General features: G+C 43.8%; 1 protein-coding gene across 8 annotated transcripts in view; it reads left to right on the top strand.

Annotated features, from left to right (window-relative positions):
• Positions 1-18,372, top strand: part of SLC4A11 (solute carrier family 4 member 11) — a 144,474-nt gene that overhangs the window by 86,840 nt on the left and 39,262 nt on the right. For 6 of the 8 annotated variants that reach the window (XM_062619971.1, XM_062619970.1, XM_062619973.1 and 3 more), the window contains 5 exons: positions 339-385; positions 4,823-5,054; positions 5,693-5,755; positions 6,285-6,366; positions 15,573-15,696. In XM_062619971.1, the coding sequence (XP_062475955.1) occupies positions 339-385; positions 4,823-5,054; positions 5,693-5,755; positions 6,285-6,366; positions 15,573-15,696 (548 nt within the window). The remainder of the gene's footprint in view (positions 1-338; positions 386-4,822; positions 5,055-5,692; positions 5,756-6,284; positions 6,367-15,572; positions 15,697-18,372) is intronic. The other 2 variants (XM_062619972.1, XM_062619969.1) reach the window with 1 other exon arrangement.

Raw genomic sequence — 18,372 nt, 5'->3', positions numbered from 1 at the left:
ATTGGATTAAATGATTACCTACAGGATTAGGAGTTAGTTGGTTTTGGGAGGCAGGGAAGAGTAAAAATACATAGCGAATCTGAAAATACCCCCCCCCCCAAAGTTGCAAGCGACAACCCCCTACTAATCAGATAATGCTAAACGCTGCTTCTGCAATTGGTTTACACTTCCAAAATGGGAAATGTAAAAATTGAATCTCTGCTTTGCTCTAGAGATCACCCTCTGCCAAAAGAGTGATACTACACCTCATTCTGAGCCTTCTGCTTGGTTCCTGCTGCCTGTCAGGTACCTGTGATAGCAACACTGTTCTGATTGGATTTTATTTTTGCCTTTCCTAGATGAGAATGAAAGTGCTGGCTGCGTGTTACTGCACACATCAAGGAAGGTAAGTAGGGATGCTGCATGGTCAGTTTGTTCTTGTGTCATCTAGAAGCAGAGAAAAGGACCTTAAAACACTTTGTTTGTTACTGGCCTAGACAGAGGGCATGTTAGTGCCTTTTTCCTTGAATTCCTCTTTCTTTAAACCTAACAAGCCATGTGCTGCCCATTCTCCAGTTTCTCTGTAATTCTGATTGTTCCACTGCTTTTTGTCTGAGACAATTCCTTGACATGTTAATTCATCGCTTTCTCTTCTGCAGCTGCCTGCGAAGGGATCCAAGCATACACCATAGAGATTCAGGCTGCTGAGCTCCTCTCGAGCCCAAAGCAGAAACACCCAATAGACATTGCTGTGATTTTGGTTTCCTGTTTATTCCAGCTAATCAGGTCTGCCTTCATGAGGTTCAGCAGGAGTGAATTCCCTGGAAACACACAGTCTAGGAGGACCATTAGGAAACAACGCTTAGTTTACACTTGCTCTCGAGACTGTAACTCAGTAACAATAAGGTGAAAGTGCAAAAAAACCCTCATATAAACTCTCTGTTATTACAAACCTCTGACTATGAAAGCACACAAAGTATGCAGGGAGGAAATGGGTTGATATCTAATACCACATGAAGTCTTTGGGGTTGTGAAGCTTTGAGTTGTCTTGAGTCTTGCCTCATCTGTTGGTTGGAGGGGCTGGCTGCCTGCCTGTGAACTTATAGCATCACTGATCCTGGTAAATCATATTGCAGGCTTCGTTGAAGGTTGTTATCTTGGGTTCTGAAACCTATGTACCAAAGCCTTGGGGGCTTTTTAGGGAATCACAGAGAGCCCTTTAGCTCTGCTTTGCTTTTAGGCCTTTAAGCTGAAATCCTAAAAAAGGTATTTAAGTGGGCTGAATTAATAGAGGGAGGAAAATGTGTGATGGCTTCAGTAGATGAAACCTTTCTCCCCCTAAGTTAAAACAAAAAACCCCAAACACCCCCCCCCCCCAAAAAAAAAAACAAACAAAGAAAGTCCACCACCATCAAAAAGAAATTAAATCTTGTTTGCTAGTAAGCCATGGAAGTTAAAATTGGTTATTCTGTGCTCCAGAATGGAAGTGTCTTTGTCGGTAATTTGTCTTGTCTAATACTAGTGCTGCGGTTCTGAGCTGTATACACTTGACTGAAAGTAACCTAAGAACCTAATCACTTAAAGTGCAAATTCTAACCTCCAATGTAGGATCTGCCTCCCATAAGAAATACTTTAAAACTGCTAACACAGAAGTGTCTCTTCTGTTTAAATTTTCCTTTTCAGAGCTGTAGGATTCCTGCTTTTTCTGGCCTAGAGTTCATGCTTGAGCATTGTAGTGAGCTGTTGAACAGCAAATACCAGAGAGCTAGTGTGCTTTAGCAGGGCTTGAGAGAAGATGCTATTACCAGGTTTTGCCTCCAGGCAGGATGAGTGGAAATTTTGTGCTTTAAATGCAAAGGAAACTGGGACCTGAGTCACAGAGGAGATGGCTTCAGGTGTCTGTGAAGAGCAAACTGCTAGCAGAAAAGTGGTCAAGTCAGAAGCTTTGTCGAGAGATGTTTCCCTGCTAGGTTGTCCCTGTGTCTGGTGGTAGCCTGTGGTACTTGTGTCCCTTCAGGAGTGCTGGAAGGGCCATCTGTGCCTCAGGCAAGTTGCTGTCCAGCGTGGCACTTGGTAGGCATAAATAAGGAGCAGCTCGTTGGTGTGATTTGAACTATTTCATTACTATCATGGTGTGTTTCTGAGCAAATTTGCCCAACTGATCACAGCAATAGCAGAGGTAGAGCTCTGCCTGGGACAACATGGATTTTGGATGCCCCTTTTTATAAGGCTCTTGCAGTGTCTGTAAGTGGAGGTGATCTTCAGAACAGCCAGCCAGCAGATAACTTGCATTTCAGACCTTGGGTAAGCATTGAGAGCTCTTTTCTGCACAGGTAGTGTGTGACTTTGGCCAAGAGACATGCCCTAAGTTGGTGGTGGCTGTTTCAACATGTTCCTAGTTGAGCCAACAGCCTCTGTTCTTGTTGCCATGCGATGTGCAGCTTTGCAATCAAGGATACTCAGTGCTATTAAAATGGCTATTGGGTAGCTGTCTTGGGTTTCTTGCTAAGCGGTTTCCAGCATCAGGTATCCTGGTGTGACTTAACTATCTAAGGATAGTTAAGGAAGGAGCAATCATTAATCTCTCCTTAAACCACCAGTGTCCTGACTGGAACAGTTCTTTCTGAGCTATCTCTGAGGTGTTGCTGTACCAGTGCTCCCACTAATTTGATTTTGGGTTGTCTTGGGGGGGAGGTAGTGTATTTGTATCCTTCCAATGTAGTTGCCTTGTAATGTTAACATCGGGGAAGATATGTTCATTTATGGGAGTGATAACCAGGATGGATATTGCCCCTATTTCCTGTAAAGGAGCAGGGGAATAAAACAGGAGGATAGAAGGATGTAGCATGGAAAATTACTTACCCAAGGCATTGCCTGAAGCCTGTGGCAGAGCTGGAGCCTCATCCTTATGACTTGCAGTAAGCTGCTGACAGGGCTGTCCTGCCACAACAAGCAAACGATGCTGTCACGCACAGCTTGCTGGAGGATCAGAAATGATTGAGATGATGTGGGCAGATAATAGCTCTCTTCTGAATGCCTTTGGTTCATTTCTGTTCTCTCTCAGCTATCCCTCAACTTTCTCCTTCCAGTGTTCTGCTTGTGGTGGCTTCTCTCAAGCATGGGAGAAGTTGGTGACATGAAGCCACTCTTCCCCCCTGGCACTCCTAATGCTCTTAACCTTCCTCATACCTCCATGGATATCTCCTCTGCCATCTGCCTTGTTAAATCCTGCCTAGGTCATTTGGCCTCTTTGCTGTTTGAACCTACAGCCTAGTTTGGACTCTGCATGCCAGACAAACCAAAATGAGTTACCTTTGGGAGGTGGTTGCTGGTCATATGGTGACCCCATGAACACCAGTGTTACAGATGGTGATAGGTGTTTTAATCTGCTCTCGTGATAATTTGAGGTCGACGTGGCCACTTGCAGTTATATGGTCTCTTTTAGGTGGAATTTAATGAAGCTGTGTCACTGTCTCCTCTCCTAAGAGCAGATGGTAACAAAGCCTTGGGGGTGGGAGCTGAAATACTTCAGAGAATCCTCCCTCTCCAGAACGCTGTGTAAGAAGTGATTGATGCAAAGTAAAACAGTGCTAATTGCAATGGATGTGTACTGACAACTTGATAGTTGCTGTGATAATTACAGTAATTAGTGAGATGTTAGCATTTTTTTTCCCTGTGTCTAGGCTATAAATGGAAAAGGTAGAGAGGGTACGTGTGAGAGGAGGGGATCCATGAGTCAGGCTTAGGGGTGGCCCTTTAACCTGGGGGAAAACGTGCCAAGGTCCAGGTTGTGAAGGCAACTTGGCGACAGATTTGTGAAAGCAATTCAGAGATTGTTACTGAGCTTAAGGGGAGCTGAGGTTTAAATGTATCTTGACAATCTGGTCCTCAGCTTCATGAATTCAAGCCTGGCTGCTTTCCCGTCGGAAGGAAGATCCATATAACAAAGTGCAGTTCCCATTTCCTCACTCAATCTTAAACTGTTGAAGGAGAGGACAGAACTGTCAGTCCTTCCTGACCAGCACTGTGAGTGCTAATTCCATGTGTGGATTTCCAAGGGCTGTGAAATGGGAACCGTGCATTTGCATTTTGATCGCTCAAGTAACAAACTTCACAGTTGGCACATACAGAAAGGAGTTGAGATTCTGTAATACCGCAGGGGTGTTTCTTCCATCTCAAGGCCAATGAGCCTGGTAAAATAGAGGGAACCAGCAGAGAGTTGAGACAGTTTTAGCCTCTGTCTGCTGCCCTTCTTTATTTGATTCAAAGCTAAACGTTATGCACAAAAGAAGAAACCATCTCCCATTTCAGGCTCCCTAACTTGGGGCACTGGGGAGAGATGGTTTGAGTAGAACTGGGTTAGATTGCACTGAGATGCATACTGGTAATTTTTCATACTGCTGAGTTCAGTTTCCTTCCAAATAACTTCTCCTACATTTCTGTGAACTTCCTGAATTATTTAAACCTGAAGAGGATTTTAAATGCTACCTTTAGGCATTTTTCTTTTAGGCTAACTTATGTGCTTTATCCTAGGCAAAAAAAAATCCTAATGTTTTTTATATCCTGACATAGAAAGCAGAATTAATGGTGTCTAGGCATTTCCCTATGGGTACTGTGTTAGAATAAGCATTGAAAAGGCAAGCCTTCAATGTATTAATGCACAATGCATCAATGCATAAACCGCCTTTTCTTCTGTAATGTGATCTGAATGGTCAGGTTGATTGCAGAATCACTGGTTGGGTGGCAGTAACATCAACAAAAACTGCTTGTGAACTACACAGATCCTAGGCCTTTGCTGTTAGGTGTTGCATGTATCTAATGCTGTGACCTCTTCTTAACACAGTATCTGAAATTAAAGAATTTTGAGGAGGAAGTCAGAGCCCACAGAGACCTGGATGGGTTCTTGGCCAGAGCCAGCATCATCCTCGATGAAACGGCCACCTCCTTGGACGATGTTCTTCGTGAGATGCTGAAGCACTTCGCTGAAGATCCGGAGAACATGGAGCCAAGCTGCAACTTTGAAAAAATCATGAGCACTTTATTCACGGATTCAGGGACCCCACGAGAAGGGAATGGTAACCAACTCTTGACTTGCTTTTGCCTATGGGTTACTATTAAGTTGTCGTCCTTTCCATTGGTGGTGTGTTGAACACTCAGTACTGTGTGGTCCCCAGCCCTGCATGTTGCATGTGACACCGGGGGTTTATTTTGCCATGTCCTTTAGACTGAAGGGTCTCATGTCTCCAGGGCTTTTATGTTTTGATGGAGTCCCTATTTCTTTAAGATAACACGTAGTGGTGTTCTCTGGGGTGAGAAGTTTACCCACTGGATTGTCTTGTCTGTTTGGACCCCTTAGGCGTGCTTGTCCTCAGACAAGTTTGCAGTGCTCTTCAGCACAGAGACACTTGATGGTGTCTCTTCAGAAATGGCTCCTTTGCCTTGTGATTGTTTTTCCATCTGAATTCACACAGGCTGGGGAATTTTGCCTGCTTTGGATGAGTAATTGGTTGAGGAAGGCTGAGCCTTCATGTTGCTACCCACTGGAAGGGACAAGAAGAGCTTCATTTTCCTCCAGAAACTCAAGTGGGGCAGCTGTAGCCAACGTTGTGAAATATGTTACCTAAAGCTATCAGCAAATGTCATAGCATAGTCTAAGTCACTACCTTTTAGCCCAAGATGTAAAGAAGCTTAACCAAGCATTATTTCTCTGTAGGCACCCATGATGTTTCAGACTCAACAGGAGCGAATATACAAACATGTACATCGCACCTCAAATGTAACTGTCACAGCCTGAGTGAATTTGTTTAACAGATATGTCAAGTCCTGAGCATGTAGTAAGCATGTTCATGCTTTGGTTACTTCTTGCTACCTGTCTTAAAGCTTTGCATTTATGATCTCTTTAATTTAGGCTTTCTGCCAATAAAGAAAAACCTAAGCAGTGCCGTAAAATAAGAACAGTAAATGGGAAGAGGGGGTGAGAGGGCAGGGGATTCAGAAGATGCCTCTTCCAGTCCTGTCTCTGTGTTGTGTGTGTTGAATAATGCTAATCTAATAGCCTAATATTGCAGTAGGTTAATGTTGGGAGGAGCAAACAGCTGCCTTTCCAAGCTGTGAATAGCTTAAGGGCAGAATTCAAAAGCATCAGGATAAACGTTTCCACCTTTGTTGTCACCCCCTGCCCTTGCATCAATCCACTGTGCAGATAAGTGTGCTTTGTATTAGTACTCAGCTTCCATTTGAGAGAAAATGTTATTTGCAGTGACAAACCCAACAGTCTGTAATGTTTCCCTCTCTTCTCCTCCTAGTTCACCTCTTATCAGATACAATTCAAGGGGTCACAGCGACAGTCACAGGGGTGCAGTATCAGCAGTCCTGGCTCTGTATCATGTAAGTACTTGGGTTAGATTAACAGAATCCTCTGGCTGCTCAAAACTTGTCACTTTTGCTGCTGCTGGGAAGAATAATGCTTCAGAATGTGTCCTTGTAGGTCAGGATGGTGATGCCCTCTTCATCCACCCTGGGGGATCTCAGTCTCAGCATTGGGATGCTCCTCTTGGACAAGCAGTAACCTAGGCAGAGGTGACCGCAGTCTCCACAGGCCATTAAACTCTTGGATGCTATAGAAATCTGGTGTTAACAAGCTAAGAATGCTGAAAATAAATTCAAGCCAGAAAATCCTAATTACTGAGAAATGTTAATGAGAGGAACTTCTGAAGGGGACAAGCAGACTCGTTGATGGACTACTTTGCCTGCCAAAGTCTGGGAACTCGTACCAAAAGATTTCTTGGGTCCTTTGATGAGAACATCTAAATTTTGTAACTGAAAATTGAAGTCAGAAATTCTGACACTATTTAGACAGTGATTACTTTGTCTGGCAATTAATTCAGGCGCTGATTAATTGTCAACGCTGCTAAACGTTGGAGCAGACACTTAAGACGGTAAGGACTCTGTCACCTGGGATTTATGAGACATGGTGGCTTCACCCCAGCTTCCACTTGACCAAAAGTGGGTTTTGAAACTATTGTCTCCAAGTCGAGTGTGTTGGGCAAGCCAAACTGTCCCTTCACAATTTGGCTTGCCCATTCTTCCCTGCCAGAACCTGAGTCACTGAGCCAACCAAAGCATTGCATTTTGACTTCTGGCTGTTGCTTTATGCATATGCAGTCTCTTAAGATGAATTGTCAAGAAGGATGTTAATTCCTAGAGAAATTACTGGGATATGTTGGATAGGGGCCTAAAGGCTTGGGGAGTGCATGCACATATTTTAGCCTTCACAACCAGTTTGCTAGGACGACTGTCACAATAGTTTTCCTTCTACTATCGGTTCTTCTCCTACCCTTTGCTTATGGCTGGGAAAAAATGTGGAGAATTCTGCCTTGGAAATAGATGATTTAAAAGATAAAAAGAATAATAAATGACCAAGAAGCAACAAAAAATCCACCCTTGTTTCTAACCCCTTAAAGACAACGATATGGTTTAGTGTGAGTTGTCCCTGCCTATGGCGGGGGGTTGGAACTTGATGATCTTAAGGGCCTTTCTAACCCTAACTATTCTATGATTCTATGGTCTCTGTGTAAAAAGGGAACTTGCATATCAGGGCTCTGTTCTTTGCGAGTGAGCTGGATAATATCTATGTTACATGTGCTACTGCTGGCTCTGCTCTTATGCCTGGTATGTACAGAGCAGCTTGCACAAACTAGGAAGAGTTTATACAGTAAAATGCTCTTTCCATGCTGATCAACAAAGAGGCTTTTGAGCAGTTCTGTCCACTTCAGATGCCATAGGTAGCAGAGTGGCAACAAGGTCATGTGCATCCTACTCTAGGAAGGATGGAGGGGTGGAAGTTTCTACTGTGGCATGTGACATGGCTCTATGGAGGGCTTTGGGGAGCGTTGACTTAATAACAAAGCATTTCTAGAGATCATGATACAAATGCTGTGATTATATACATGAAACTGAAAAGGGTAGGTTCAGCCTCTCTGTAGAAAGTGTGCCAAAGCTTTAAATGCATCCATGTGAGTAATACTAGCTTCCATGACAAGACATGATTTGAAAACTAAGCTTACAGCCTGAAGGTGTCTTGTGCAAAACTTTCCTTGTTTCTTCCTTTTGTTACTCTGAAGAGGGAGAAGAAAGTGGTGGGAAAGCAGTGATGAGTTATTAACTATAATTATCTAATTATTGCACTGTATTACTGCTGTAGCTATTGTGCAACAGATTGTGAACCATATTTTTAGATCTCACATTTTTCTTGAAGTCAGATTGCAAAACGATTTCCAAAGCTCTGAAGTAAAAGGAATTTGTTGACGAAAAGAGCAGGGAGAAGCTTTTAGATATCTGTTGTTCTTCATTCTTGCATTTAGCCTATACTCTTGCCTGGATTTTAAACCAGTACTGCTGGGTTTTGTGCACCTTAACCAACTTGTTATTCCTAGTGGATGAGATAGGCTTCAGTATTGTTCTGGGATACAATCATTCATGAGGAAGAGCAGCTCAGAGATATGGTTTTGGCAGTGTTGGAATTGGTTCTTTCCTGATGGTTTCAGGTCTGTTGAACCACCAGCAAGGTCAGATGTGCTATGTGGATCTGGGCTATAGCCACATGACAGAACAAACCGTTGAGGAGTTGAAGATCTCAAGGTTTGAATGTTCCACAAGTCCAGGGAAACAACTGGCTTCTGACCCGCAGGAGGCTTTTTTTGTCAGGAATGACCAAAACCTGCTCTGGCTGAAGCCATACCAGGGAACATAAGTTTATGGAAACCTTGAGACTCCTTCAGTGGAATTCCATGTAGCTGAGATTGTAGCACAGTCCTGCACAGCCTGCTAACCAGCAGTGTTCAGCTTGGGAAGAATTGCTATGTGTTTGTGTATGCTTTCAAGTTAGGAAAGCATGACAAACTTCAGAGTACAAGTTAGTCAAGGACATGATCTTTTACCTTGGAAACTGTGGACACAATTCTTTCTTCCTCCTACTCATGATATTTGCTGGAACAGCAAGACACGAGCTGGCATAGAGATCTCTTGCTGTTCCACTGTGAAGTTGATGCTTGATTGTCTCATTAAAGAACTTGGGATGAGGGATAACCAGACCTGTCCCAGAATGGGAAGTGCTGAACTGTTATCCTCAGACTTAGTTATTTACCATGAGGAAGCTCTGCTGTTGGTAGGAGCCTAGGGATGTACTTTGGTACCCCTCCAGCATGCAGTGACTGCTGCACATAGGTGTACTGGTAAGAGGGTTCTCAGAGTTCCCTGTGAACCACCCAGACCTCCCATGATCCAGAGTCTGGAGCAGTTAGACTGGATGCTTTGCATGCCTGGATCATGAAAGGTGGGGACGAAACCTTTGTGAAAGCTATAGGTTTTGGTGTTGCACAGTTTTGTAGCTCAAAAAGCCCAGTGAAGGCCTCTACCCTTATCCAATGGGTAGAGTATATGGGAAAGTAGCTCTCATCACAAGCTAAAGCCCTATCACACCTAATTGCTTTTTTCACTCTCTGACATATAAAGATCCAAAGGCCTATTCTAAACTATTTTTTCACTTCTAATGAATGAAACCTAATGCTAAGAATGTTAAAGCAGCTTTTAACTGACTGCTGGTGGATGTCTCCTTGAAGTCCTCTAGGAGAAACACCAGCTGTATGGGTTATTGAACAAATGCTCCCTGAGCTGAGTGGAATTCCCCAGGCATCACAACTTCCAGGCTATATTCTTCTCACCAGGAGATACATATAATTGCTTTCTTTCAAAGCTGAATCCTTAGAAAAACAAGAAAGCAAGCTGCTTCATAGTCTGGATTGAGCAGTTGAAGAGCAGTATCCTTTAGCTGCATTGCTGAGGCACGTGGATTGGTGAAGGACATATTTGCAGTGCGTTAAACTGATTTGCTAAAGCTGTTTTAACAGGCAAAGCAGAGGGGGGGAAAAAAGCCTTTCTGCAAGCAAACAGTGGTTTAGTGGTTTGAGTGTGCTGTGTTGCTATAAAATTTCTTACTCTCGTATAGCATGTCATTGCAATGATTCATGTGAAGGAGTTTAACTTGGAAAAACCCAGGTAGCCTTTTGAAAACAGGTATTGCAAGGCTATGTTGTGAATATCAAGCAACACTGCTGGCCAAATAGAGTAACTTTTGGGTAGTAACTTATGAGATTTAATGCATGATGGTTGGTGAAACTCGTAGAGAGATCTGTTGGTAACATAAGTAATGCAAAGCCTGTTTCAGGTTTTAAAGATTTGTGTAGACCCAGAGGTTTGTGGGTCTATAGAAAAGCCATGTTCCTTCTGATTCAGATGTTGAGTAGATTTCAAGTAGAGTCCTTCAGTTACTGTGTATTCCTCAGAATATTGCCCCCTCTTTCAAAGAGCTAAATTGGATGCTATGGGAAATTAAACAGGTCAGCTGGTTAAAACAAATATTGTCCTTCAGATTTATGATTACGAAACGTGGAGTCTTGTTTACAAGAGCCTCTTCTCCAGAATTTATCACCATCATCTATCTGAAGTGTTCTTTGGGTTCAAAGAACTGATTAATTTCCTTTTAAGTGCCTGGCCACCCATATTGGGCTCTCACAGGTTATGTAGGAGAGCTGAAGCTCTTGCAGGTGCTGCATTAGGAAAAAGTGCTCTCAAATTCCTATGGAATATGGATCCCTGGGAGGATCTGTTGGAGAGAAGGATGACTTGTTTCAGTGCGTGCAGCATCTGTACAGAGAGGATGAGGTGTCTCTTTCTGCATTGACCCATAGGAAACGCTCTGCCCTAGAGAGATTAACTGCTAGAGAGGATGGGTCTTTCTGGAGCCCAGCAAAGTGCATTTACCAGTCCAAAATGATCCAGCTTGGAGCGACTTTGTTGCTGTACCAACTCTGTGCCAAGCTGCGGGTGAGCTGGCTTGCTGGTCACAGCTTCATTCCTCACTTGCAAATTCTGGTTTCTGAAAGCTTGTGCCTGGAGCTGCTCCATGGAGGAAGATTTATGTGCAGTGGATGAGAACAAGACGTGTCATTGTTGTTCTGCATCAGGACAGGAAAAGGCTGGCTAGCTGATTACCTCTGCTGGGCACTTTTTCTTACTGCAGGGGATCATTTGTTTCTGAATTAACTTCCTTTCTTGCCCTGTTTAAAGAGGGTTTCTGTTTCTCTTGGGTCTCCATAGTTTGACCCTTTTGATGATTTGGTTGAGAAATGTGTTATTACTCTGATAACATCTTGGGTGTGGGGCAGACCTGCAGCTGTGCGTGACTCGGTGTATCTGTGATTTTGGTGGAGCGTTGCCAGTTCTCACCATCACAGTGCCACACTCAGTGCTGCTGGATACACAGCCTGGAATGAGAGGAGCACAGCGAAGCAGAATGAATGCTATAATGTAAATGCCCTTTTTATGAGCTCAGTTATTGGAGGATCAAGATGAAATTGCTGAGAACACAACCTGGCATCTCATTAAATCATAGCCCAGATTTGCCTTGTGTGACTAATACTTGGAGAAAATAGATTTTTTTTCAGCTTTCAGGCCAAACCGAAAGGGAATCAAATTTAGCTCAAACCAAACCAAAAGGGAACTTGAAGACTTTGGCCAAACCAGACTTGATTTAGAGTCAGCTGAAAATGTCTTGCTAGACCTTAAGCTTTTGGGAGCCTTGGCTATTTATCCTTCTGATTATTCCTTCTTTTTTTCCTAGTAGGAATTTACTTAAGTGCTACTTGAAATAAGTTGCTTCACTTTGAAAGTGACTCTCTTCTTGGCCTGAGCTGTGCTGAGTTTTACCTGCACTCTTGCATAACGTGGGATTTCCCCATGTGAACCAAATAACTTTATTTCTTTTTGTGCTTTACAAATATTTGCACAAGTCTGGTAGGGACTGCAGTTTGGGTTCTATTATATTTGTTTCTGGATTCTGGAATAGAAAGAAAAGTGGGAGCTCTAAGTGCTACACCAGAGAATGTGATTTGAGTCGGCTAAATAATGGCTCAGATTTGAAGGAAAGCTCGAGATGCTGAATGGTGCATGTGCAAAAGTGACTTGTCCTTGCACTGAAAGTACCAAGACACCTTTTTCCCCATAAATAAATGGAAATTACAGAAGGAGACCAGGTTCAGAGAAGATAAGGCGGGATTCTGTACGCAGGCACTGCTGCCGCTCCTCTTCTTGCAGCAGTGCTTAAGTGCTTCAGACTTTCTCTGTGGCACCTGTTTAAATCTGGTTTAGCCTCACTAAGCCAACTCAGCCTGATTTATGAAGGTGTTATTGACTTAAGTTGTGTCCATACATAGACCTGAACTAGGCTGCTGGTCCACTAGCTTTACTGGTGTAAGTGATGCTGGCATTCAGATGCATGTGTTGGTGTCAATAGAGCTCCTCACAGAAGAGTTGGAAGGAACTGCCTCATAGGTGTGAGAAGTTTCAAACTCCAGCACTGAAGATAAAACTACTTCAGATAAAAATGAGTAATGATGACAGTGGGTTTCTTTGGAGTGTTATAAACGTGCTCAGTGTTGCTAAATCTTCCAGTACTGCTTAAGTGCTGCAAGATCCTCTTGTTGCACACTTTCCCCGTCCCTCCAGTTAAGGAAAAAGTGGAGTCCTGATTCATTGAAACACAAGGTTTTGGCTTAGCTGCCAGGAAAATTAGGTTGTATGTGAAAGCGATCCAGTAACAAAGAGCAGCCTTTTAGAGTCAAGTTTTCCCTTCCATACCCAAGAAGTTATTGAACTGAACTGTGGTGTGGCCCTGTGGACTGGCACTGTTCGCAGGACTGTCATTTCTGGAGAGCACAGCCTTAGGGACTAGTTACCCGTGCTGGAACATAACCCTGTCACTTTGGGGAGAAAACTAGCTGCAGAAGAGCATGTGGCTGGCTTAATTATTGCACTATGTAATAGGTTTTTCCAAATAACTTGCTAAATTGCAGCATGACTTCATGTGTTGTAGCTTGAGGATCAGGGCTCTCGCACAGTGGCTTTCCTGCCTCAGGTAGGAGCAGTTGAATACTGGTTTTTGTGAGGTTTCTGTTCTTAGATTTACTCAGATTGGGTGGGAGCAGGCACTGCTAAGAAGCACTGCCAAGAGATGGCTGACAATAACTTGTACCTCCGCAACACGTACATAAACTTACCTGCACATGCACAACTTGGTACCCTGCGCCTCTTCAGTCACTGGGGCATGTGCTGGTGTGATCAGCCCTTGCCCTTTAATAAGTCTTCTCTGGTCATACTTTGTATGTCGGTAGTTTCTTGCTAGGGCAAATACATGGTAGGAAACATGTAGTAGACATGGTAGGAAAGGGATGATATCTGGCAAGTGGAGTACAGCTAAGTGTAGTTAGTATGGCTCTGTGAGCAGTAGATATCTGATATCTGCTTCTGGCCATCTCAGGAACAGAAATGGTGCTCTGAATGCCCAGAAAGACTTCCTTTTCAAAACAAATAGATGAATTCAACAGCAGAGGTGTGAAATGCTGAGAACAGAGTTCGAAATACAAGAATGTTTGCTCAGTGCATTAACCGTGCAGTTAGTGACCAGGTGGCTGAAGGTGAGAGAACTTGAAGGTTCTTATCTAGTCTAAAGCCCAGAGTTCATGCACCTTCCCCATTGACTTGTTGAAATATAACACAAGGAGACTTGTATGCTGTCCAGCCACAGCAGGATTGCTATTAAGAACTTTGATTTGCTTGTGAAATAGCGTTGTCTGTGCTCATTTGATCCCTTGGGAGGAAAGGACAAGGGTTGTTGCAGACCCAAACTATGGGTTTAGTCAAGAAGATAGCTTACACTCTGTTTCTAATTACTTTAGAAGAGATTTGCTCCTAACCTTAGAACCTACTTTAATCTTTCTCTTTTCCAAGGCTGATTCAAGTAGAAAAAGCACAAGGGACTGTGATGGAGGAGAGTTGAGAAATAAATGAAATACAGTCATCTTTACTCATGACCTATATTGTTCTAATTAAGCTGTTTGGTTGTTCTCTGACAAGTGCCTTTGTCAGATTAATTTGTGTAAGTAGGCTGCTTCCAATCTGTGATCAGGAAGTCAATAAGAAAACACTTGGTGGTGTGATTTTTGCATGCAAGTTATTAAGAACTGAATAGAAAACACAACGCGCTCCTGATGAGTACATCTCCAGTCAAAGAGATGGCTCTTTATTACTTCAAGAGTCATTGCTGCAACTGCCTTCAGGGTGCATGGGTGTGGGGATACATGTGGAAAGGAAAGAAATGAAAGGAGCTAGGATTGCAGGAGAGAAGTTAAAGGAGAGATGAATCCTCCTACCACAGAGGACTGAGATAGGTGCTTGCTAGGTGAATAAAATGGAGCGAGCAGTCGAAGTGACTTTGAACCAGGAAAAAAAAGGGGGAAACTCACTCTGAGGTAGGAAAATACACTTCCAGACCTCTTTCATGTCAACAGGCAAACCCTGTGTACATGTTTTACCAGTGCTTTTCAGAGGAGTTGGGAAGTAGTAGGTAGCTTTAATGGGAACAGAGTTGCAGTCTAGGCTGGTGTCAGCCACCTCCTGCAACTGCACCAAGCCACTTTGCTGCTTAACCAGAGTTTCCCAGCAGGAAAAAAGATGGCTATTCAGGTCACAGCTCTATTATATATCCCATTCTGCTCTTTCACAGCATCCAAAGATGCTCTGTGTTTATTTCAACTTGTTGCTAGTCTTCGATACGGGAGTCAAACAGCCATCACATCCAGTAGGGCTGGCTGGACTGAAGCCAAGGGTTTCCCTCGGAGCAGTAATCCTGCCTCTGTTGATCCTGAGCAAGGAGGTCAGCTTGGTTTCTATAACTCACCTGTATCAGAAAGGGAAAAAATAACAGCTGAGAGCAAAGAGGGAAAACCATTCCAACAGAGAGAGCAGCCCAAGGCGAAAGTGGAAATATGTTGGTTTGGCACCTTGCCTTGATGTCTCCAAAAGCACTTTGGAAGATGAGGTGAAATGAAATGAAGTGTAAACTGCTTTCCAATAATGTTTAGGTGGTAGTTGTTTCGAAGAGGGCTTTTCTGTAGAAGCTTCTGTAGCACTGCAAGTACTAAGTTTGTTGTACTCGCTACCTTTTGATTTCTTGGCTATTAAAAAGCAGATGGGGAAGAGGGAAGACTGAAATCTGTAAAGTTATTTCCCATAAAACATGGATGTAAATTTATACAAGAGTTAGAATTGGGCTGATAGTAAGTTAAAGGCACTGTTTAAGGGTTCAGAGGTAACCCTTTAACAACCAACATCTGGTGTTTCTTAAAGTTGAAACGTGTGTGTGAACGTTGGAAAGAGCATTCCATAGTCTCCCAAGTGACAAGTCATAGGACAAGAGGTAATAGTCTCAAGCTGTGCCAAGGGAGGTTTTGACTGGATGTTAGGAGAGGGTGCTCAGGCATTGGGACAGGCTGCCTGAGGCAGTGGTGGAGTCACCATCTCTGGAAGTGGTCACAAACCGTGTAGATGAGGCCCTCAGTGCCATGGATTAGTGGTGGCTTTGGCAGTGCTGGAGTAATGGTTGGACTTGATCATCTTAAAGGTCTCTTCCAACCTGGTTGATTCCATGACTCTCTGTGTCATAGAGCCTAGTATAACATTTCCATCTTCCTTGACAGTTGCACTATAAAGTCCCTTCAGCGACGTCACGTTTGCATCAGCCGCCTGGAGAGGCCTCAGAATTGGGGTGAGAACTCCTGTGAAGTGAGATTTGTGATATTAGTCCTGGCTCCTCCAAAAATGGTGAGTATTGTTTGCTTTTACCCTGGTGCTTCAGAGTGCTCTCCCAAGATTGCTTTTCCTTGGTCCCTTAGGGTTAATGACAACGTATTATTCTTTTAAACACAAGGGGATGTGAAAAAGCCCGAGATCATCTCAGTAGCTGTCAAGATGATTGATACTGTGTTTGTGAGGGGTAGATTAGTCAGCTGCATTCTAGTCTCACCCCAAAGAATGGCCTCTAGCCTGACTGGGAGGAAAACATTACAGATCAAATGTGTCTTAGTCCCCATATACTTTTTGCTACAGCTACAGTGATGCATGCTTTACTCCACAGATAATGCACTTTTTGCATGCTGTGATGCATGTGTAACTCCATAGATCTCCCCCTTCCAGCTTTACCAGTTTAGCTACTACTTTCAGGGGTAAGGAATGCCATTCCTGGCTCAAGCCATGCCTGTGAGTCTGCAGCTGATACCCCATTGCAAAGATCGGGGTTGCTTCCCAGCAAGCTCTCTTGATGGAACACTGAGTCATGCTGCAGATGTGGTTGCAGCAGTTGCAGATGGACTGATGTAACCAAGAGGAAGATGTAATTTTGTGAGCTCTGTTACAGTATGGGCAGGACTACTTGGGGGCTGGGGTGACTGTAGGCTCAGACTGTCCTGAGGCCCATTGGGATGTGCTTTTGTAGCCTGTGGCACTCAAAGCAGGAAGGTTAATACTTGACCAAATGTACTGGTTCTTTGGTGTAGGCAAGTCCAACAAATAGCATGGTATTACATTTACTGTAATATCATGGGGGGCATCAAGGTTAATTGAGGATCACCATCCTGTCTTCCTAGAAAGCCCTGGCTTGATGAAGATGATGTGTTCTTCTAGCTAATGGTTGAATGGTTCAAAGCTCAAGACCTTTTCACGCTTAAGCTGGCTGTTTACACCTTGGGTCTACTAGGTCTCTGCTTCTGGGAGGTGCTGGAGAGGCTGGAGACCTTGTCTGGAACAGGACACATCCTGATTCAGTTTCCTGCTCTTCAATGCTGTCTGTGTGACCTTGGGACCTTCTAGTCTGGTCTGTCTCCTCTACCCCTCCACCACCACCCTTGTTTAAATGGAAATACTGGTGTTTCCTTATTTCCCAGGATTTTTGGCAGATTTCTCCCAACTGAGCAGTTCAATGATTTTGGCATAGATCTCAAACCCAACAGGCTGAAAACATATTGATGTTCCTTATAAAAAGCAGCAGGGAAACAACTAAACCCGTGTGCAATTGCATTGATCTCTCTTTCATTGTATGGCAGCTTGCTTATCTCCAGCCAGCTACGTGCAAAGCACCCAGCGAACGGCTCTGCATCCGCTTGTAGCTTCAAAGTTTGCATTTCCGATGGACAGCATCAAATTAAGGGAAGGGAGTGGAGGCCAAGCAGAGCTGCAGTTGCCAATATGCTTTTTATTTTAAATGAGTTTATCTAAGCCAGCTCTAAGTACGCATTTCTGGTACAGCAGTTAAAATAATTAACCTGCTGACAGTAACAGATGAAATGAGCCTTGCTTGAGAGGGGAAAAAAAAAGCCCAGAAAATGGCATCTGTTGTGCTAAGGAATCCAGATCCTTGGCCTTCTCTAATGTGGAGAATGGAAAAAAACCTTGTTCTTCTGCAAATCTCTCTGCTCTTTCTCTCTTGGAAAGCAAAGAAAGGGAGCAGCATTGGGAAGCCCAGGGTAACTGCTTGCAGCATCCAGCCCAAGGGCCACTGCTTAGAGGTGAAAGAAGACTGCCCTGTGATGGGAAATCCAGACTGAAAGAACCAAGCTTACAGTTTCTGCTCCCAGAGCAGATTGTCTTAATCCAAACCCTTCCCTAAAAAGTGAAGTTGAACATGTCCTAGCAATCCCCCAAGGGATAATCTCTGTGACGAAGAGAGGGTGATGGAGGAGAGGGGGAGGCAGGGCAATGTCAGTGACGAGGAAGTACAGTGTTAGTGATGCCTCTGGGATTAGTGCAATGCCACCCACATGTCCACGCTGTCTCCACCAAGCAACAATGAATTATTTGGTTGTGTTCATGAAGAGTTTGTTCATCTGCTGTGTTATGAATCATGCAAACTAATTCAGATCAATCACACATGCTCGCTACTACTTTTCACAGTACTCCGAGGAGGTTCGAGGCTGTTCAAAGGGGGGTGGTTGTTTGGGTGTCTTTGGCAGTTGCTGCGTGGTGAGTGTTGAGCATAGCTAAGGCAGATGGGTTAAAACTTTGCATCAAAAGAAGCTCTTAATGAGCTATGGTTCTACATAACTTTGCCTTGGCAAGTATCTGTCCTGAACAAAGTGGTACAAGCAGTTGAGCAAGTCAGGGGTGTAGAGCTTTGGATTTGGTGCGTTTGTGTGGGGACGGGGAGCTCAGGCTCCTTTGCTGTTCCTTTGTGTCTAATTACCAGTGTGTTTGGGTACTGTTGAAGCTGGATCCTCAATGATCAGGTCTGTGGCTCACAGAAAGGTTAAAACCTGCACATAGCGTTTGTTCCTCTTTTGTGTTTGCATGTCTCCTGTCCCTTCCAAGCATTTAATGAAGATAGGGCAGCTCATCTGCACGCTCAGCTGTTTCTTTCTTATGCTTTCCTATGTGTGAGTAGTTATTTCAGCTGAGAGCTCTAAATCTCCACTTGTGCTGCCAGAATTGCCCCAGAGAGGCCAAGTG

Source organism: Pezoporus occidentalis, unplaced genomic scaffold (genome assembly GCF_034315485.1).
Source record: "Pezoporus occidentalis ecotype Australia unplaced genomic scaffold, CSIRO_AGI_Poc_V1 ctg217, whole genome shotgun sequence".
In the NCBI taxonomy this organism is placed as follows: Eukaryota; Metazoa; Chordata; class Aves; order Psittaciformes; family Psittacidae; genus Pezoporus; species Pezoporus occidentalis.
Note: the sequence above shows the minus strand (reverse complement) of the source record. Positions and strands in the feature narration are given on the sequence as shown.